General features: G+C 47.7%; 1 protein-coding gene across 1 annotated transcript; it reads left to right on the top strand.

Moving 5' to 3' along the window:
• Nucleotides 1–4,178: 4,178 nt before the first annotated feature.
• Nucleotides 4,179–4,852, top strand: LOC119306481 (probable histone H2A.5). The gene has a single exon (XM_037582687.1). It carries the CDS (start codon nt 4,247–4,249, stop codon nt 4,697–4,699), a length of 453 nt encoding a protein of 150 aa, XP_037438584.1. The 5' UTR covers nt 4,179–4,246; the 3' UTR covers nt 4,700–4,852.
• The last annotated feature ends 1,004 nt before the right edge of the window (nt 4,853–5,856 follow it).

The raw sequence follows: 5,856 nt of genomic DNA, 5'->3' as shown, positions 1-5,856 counted from the left end.
GCCAAAGTAGCTTAGTTTTGAGGCCATCCATCGTCTTGACTTTGGCGGCGGCAATGGTGCCGCTGAATAAAGTTTCTTCAGATCCTACTCTGACGGGCTGATCAATCCTATTGTTGGAGGTGGATTTGGAATCCAGTTTGTTCAAGCAAGGATGGTGCGGTGGCGACGACATCCTCGTGGTGGACCTGTGTCCTCATGCTCCGCCGTTGCGACGACGTTTGCTGCATCACCAACACGTAGCTTTGGAGGTAGTCCCAGAGCAGATGCAGATTGTTGTCTGCATCGGTGGCATCTGAATTTTTTTTATGGCAATGTTTAAGAAATGTTTGTTGTGCATGCAAAATTTCATCACGAAATCACATTGGTGGAAGCCGTGGCAAAAAAAAAATCAGAGCTCCAAAATGCGTTTGAAAGTAACATTTTTCAGAGCATCGATTTTGTTATTCTTTTCACGCGTTCCACCAATATAATTTCATGATGAAATTTTGCATGCATAGCAAACATTTCTTAAAGCATGCCACAAAAAAATCAGACTTCTTTCAAATATTTTATTTATTTTACTCTTCACATCAGGAGCATATTAGCTCAGGTGTAGGAACTCCACGCCCACATACTAGACAATTTTCTAAAATATAGTTTTCTACTGTATCTGAACTTTTTTAATAGAACACATACTAAAAAAGAACACACATATTTCCTAGAGCAACTCCAATATCTTACATAATTTTCAAAAACTTCATGAAATATAGAGCCTGAACAAAACCTTGAAACTTTTGTCGCTTTCAGTAAGGGTCCGATATCGCGTGAATAAATTACATCGTAAATTCGTCATATGGGATGAAAAATGTTATCTTCAAGATGGGGGCAGACTGGATGTGTACAATATTGCGAAAAATACCAAGATCTAAACAACGAAGAATACCAAGATCTAAAAAAGATAAAGGAAAAAAAAACGAAAAGAGCATGTAAAAAAATGAAAACAGTCGAAAAAGGCCTGCACGTGTCTGAAGCTGGGAGTATATATCATCGTACCTACCACTTGCTTGGCACGATGAATGTGCTGGTCTAGTGGTGACCAAGCGCTCGGTAGTTTGGTTGGTCCCTGGTTCGATTCGATTGGCGACACCGGTGCTTTCCTTCTCGTTGCTTTTTTCTTCTGACCCACTGACGACCGGGACCCACACAGGGGAGAGGGAGAGCGTTAACAGCGACAGACGGTGCACCGTTATGGCTGACAGAAATTATACCAAAACGTGCTGTTAGTTAAGTTAGTGTACCATTTTTCTGGGGTTTTTTAGTTTGTGTATGATTTTGTTAGTTGGCTGCAAGTTCTTGTACTACCAATTTCATGTCACGAACTTGTCTTTGTGGTAACTATATAAGATGGAAGGAAGGAAGGAAGGAAGGAAGGAAGGATCCGTGGATGCATGCAATGGCCGAGACCAGACGGCTGGCCCGCGCTGCCGAGCAAGGCTGGGTGAAGTGTAGTTTGGAGGGTCCCACATGGTTGGAAAAGAAACTTTTGCACATGGCCACACTTGATCCCACTTCCCCCACTCCCTCTCACCTGGTCATGGTCGTGTCGTGTGGGTTGTGGGGCCACCATGCATGCATTGGGATATCCTCTAATCAGCTTTGCGGGCCCGACAGGGAGATCGCCGGAGCCCAGCCCCAGACCTGCGTCGCGATTCTGTCGCCTGTGCCTGCGTGTTCCCCAATCCCAATGGATGCTAGCGAAGGAAGGGAAGGAAAAAGAAGGGTGGTGGGGGAGGAGCGAAAGGGATGCACGGCAACGGTGCATGCATGCCCATCGCCAATGGCAGGCCGAGAGGGGAGTCCTGCTTCTCCCTCCCTCGGTCGTCTCCACTGCCACATGGATCCGGTCCGACCGATCAGCTGTTTTTGTTTTTGGTAGAGCCGCTCTGAACCTTCGGTCCATGCCATGCCAATGATCCGCTGCGGTGCATGCGCCGACGACGTGCAGTACAGGTGGTACGCGCGTGCTTGCCGCCGGCCGTCACGTTCCACTCCCACCGTTCCTTGTTGCTGCACACGACACGATCGGATCCATCCACCTAGAACCATCCATCGATCGACCCGGCGCCGAATCACGCGCGCATCATTCCATCCCGCGCACCACCGGGCGCCAAATCAAGCAGCAGCCTGCGTAGCGCGTCTCTCCCTGGCCGCGCCGCGCGAGCATCGGGCCAACGTACGTGCCGCCATGCGTTCCAATTCTCAGACGCGCGCGCTCGTGCACCGTTTCTTTCTTCCTTCCTTCCACGCGCGCGCACACTGGTATGCCATCTTGTGGCCGAGCTTGAAACCCATTGTTGGGCGGGCTGGCCGGGCCAAATAGTAGAAAACAGTTTGTGTGCTAGTGTTTTAAGTCCCGCAAGTAACAGAATTAGTGTACAAACTGTATTATTATTGTTATTACTATTATTATTATTAAAAGCTGTAAAAAGATGGGCGGGCCGCGGCCCATTGGACGTTGCCATAGCTCTGCCTGTGCGGCCATCCAACCGTGTCAAATTACATTTCAAACGGTATTTGAATAGACGAGACGATTTTCATGCAAATCCGATAAATGTCATTTAAACTGGAGCACATTCGTTACATTGTCGACATACTCATTAAAAATGTTCGAACCCTAACCTAGTCTAAATCTCCAGCAAACGCACGTCCTCCAAATTTTTGCTATTCCCCTCCGTGTCCATGCTCGCAGCCGTGAACCGGCGAAGTGAGGTTGCGGTCGCCTGCGAGGAAGAGAAGATATGGGACACCGACTGGCCCACATGGGACACGAGGCGTCACCGTCTCCCATGTCCTACTCTTCCTCGTTGGAGTCCGCTGCCTGGACATGGACGGATCGACATCGTCGTCGTAGCGGAGCCAATAATGGCGCACAACTGCCGACGTTCCCATCCGCGACCTTCAACGCCATCTGTGCGTCAGTCGTCGCCGCGCGAGCGTTGCACATGACCTCGTAGAGTGCTCGTTGCTCCTGAAGGAAGTTTAGGTTCTCCGTGGCCATGGCTGACATAGCCTCCTCGCTCGCGAACTTGCCGTAGATCTGGCCCTTCGTTGACTGGTAATGCGTGAGGAGGGGCGAGGTTGTAGTGATGCTCCTCACGTGCCTGCCGGAACATGGCTGCGGCGACGGATGCTCCTTCGTCATGACGGAGTTGAAGTGTGCCTGCGCCCGCTCCATGGTGAAGCCGGCATGGACCGGCGCGGGCAGGGGCGCCGGCTCGACATCGGAGGCTTCCTTCATCGCTTGGTCGCCGGCTCAACATTTTTTTTCTTTTTTCTATCAATGGCAGGTGGACCCCACAGGTCTCCACACAAGAGGACAACGTCCCAAATGTCGCCCTTACATGCGAGGTGTTAAGCGGTGCCACGTTAGCTTGACTAGCGGGCGTCATCTGTTATAAACGCGGTCAACCGGGTCAAAACCGCCGATTTGTATTATTTACAAAAAGATTACCATAGACATGTTGTTTTGTGCCCGAAAATAAAATAAATGTAAACTTGTGTTTTGTGCTAACTTAATCTTTAATGTGATGATTTTGTCCAATTTACTACTTAGTAAGCACGCTATTCTAAATCAAAGTAAAGTCAAACCTTTTAGTATATTATATTATGGCTTTATTACATTCATAGAAAGCAGATAAAATAAGAAATCTTTGACATTTTTTACAACAAAATTCAAGAGAGAGGAAATTTATAATAGTATTACGCCCATAAAAAACAGAAGTGGAAATTTCTAATAGTACCTGGCATGTCATATGAATTTGAGTTTACATAACCAATTTATAACTTTGTGGTTTCATTCCTTGACCCAATTTTTTTGCATGAGAAAAGATTCCTAGTGAAAAATATTGTATCCAAATAATGCTCCCCTGGCTTTATGGGTTTCCATTTTGCATTAAAAAAGGAAGACCTTGAGAGCAGATCCAATTTCTGAGGTCCTTCCATTTATTTTTTCTGTTGGCAAAAATATTGACTGAATGATAGGAAGGCACAGTGTAATTTTCGCATCGCTGCCGTCCATTCGCCACCGATCCGACCGTCCATTGCCTGTGGTCGCGGATCGCCGGACCCACACTATCCCCTTCCCGCGCCGTTTAAATAGTCTGCCCAAACCCGTCGTCCATCACAACACTCAAATCTGAATTCCCCCTCGCCAAATCTCCCCGCACCATCGCGGATCGCGCCAAATCTCAAATCCGCTCTAGCCGCCATGGACGCCTCAGCCACCGGCGCCGTCTCCAAGGTGAAGAAGTACGTGGTGGGGCGCAAGCTTGGCGGCGGCCCCAGGAAGCAGGCGGTGGCGCGGTCCGTCAAGGCCGGGCTGCAGTTCCCCGTCGGCCGCATCGGCCGCTTCCTCAAGAAGGGCCGCTACGCGCAGCGCGTCGGCATGGGCGCCCCCGTCTACCTCGCCTCCGTCCTCGAGTACCTCGCCGCCGAGCTGCTCGAGCTCGCCGGCAACGCCGCCAAGGACAACAAGAAGTCCCGCATCATCCCGCGCCACCTGCTGCTCGCCATCCGGAACGACCAGGAGCTCGGCAAGCTGCTCGCCGGCGTCACCATCGCGCACGGCGGTGTGCTTCCCAACATCAACCCCGTGCTGCTCCCCAAGAAGACGGCCGAGAAGGAGACCAAGAAGGCCGCCAAGTCCCCCAAGAAGGCTTAGTCGATTGTGGCAGGCTATCTAGTGCATCGTAATAGAATTAGTGTTTGCAGTTTGGCTAATGGTGTTGATGTGATGTTCTGATCTGCTGAGAAAAAGATCGTCAGAAATCTCTCTGACTTACAGTAAATTCATTCTATGTTGTTCGTCTCTTCATGATTTTGCAATGCTATCAAGTTTTACATACGCACGGTTGGACAAATTGTTGTATGTACCAATCGTTTGAATCTGATAAATTCACTGTGGACCTGATACTCTAGAAGTTGCAAGCTGAAGAAGCAGAGGATCGCAAACCTGTATTTTACCTGTCATCGTAGTATGAGTTCAGGTTCAGACATTTGTGTATGTGAGTACCACCAAATGCTATGTCCAGCTTCTGTAGAATACATTATAATGGTTGGCTACAGAAGCATTTTTCTGTAATTGGTTGTCGCCCGACCCAGTATCACCACATTCTCGAACATGATAGTACTTCATGTTGCTTGATGGCTGAATAAGTTCAGTTGAACGTCTCTGAAACAAATGCAGAGAAAACCCATTCTTGATAGCCTGCAGTTGCTTGATGGCTTCTGTAGACTCAAAAATAAAGTAAAATGCAGTTGCTGGATCATTGCTTGCTTGCTTATCTAAATCAAACAACACTAATTGCTATAATCAGCAACTGATACACACCTGACCTTTCAAAATATTCATCATATGTATATTTTCAGGGTGCAACTTAACAAACCATTATTTGTTTCCAGTTGCGAGAATTGATCAATGGATTACAAGTCCTGTGATTGTGATACTCTCATCTCTGTCTCATCCACTTGTTTGAATTTGACAAATTCACTTGGCCTGGTTACTAGAAAGACTAGTGAAAGTCAGTCGAAAGATTAACAAGTCAAGGAGCATTACCTAACTGTAGTCATGTATGAGGTCAGGCACACTGGAATTTAGGTTCAGACATTTGAACATATAAAGTACTATGTCAAGCTTATGCAGGAACAATCGGTTATGTCACCCAAGATCACTACATTCTAAAATCGTGTTTCTTGATGACTCAATAAGTTCAGTTGCACATCTCTGAAAGAAAAGCAGACAAACCCCATTTGTTGATAGCCTGCAGTTGCTGTGATCATTGCTCTGTGTGTGTGTGTATATAGCTATTGTAGACACAG

This window comes from Triticum dicoccoides, chromosome 5B, assembly GCF_002162155.2.
Source record: "Triticum dicoccoides isolate Atlit2015 ecotype Zavitan chromosome 5B, WEW_v2.0, whole genome shotgun sequence".
Classification (NCBI taxonomy): domain Eukaryota; kingdom Viridiplantae; phylum Streptophyta; class Magnoliopsida; order Poales; family Poaceae; genus Triticum; species Triticum dicoccoides.
The sequence above is the reverse complement of the archived record's forward strand: the minus strand, read 5'-3'. Positions and strand labels throughout refer to the sequence as shown.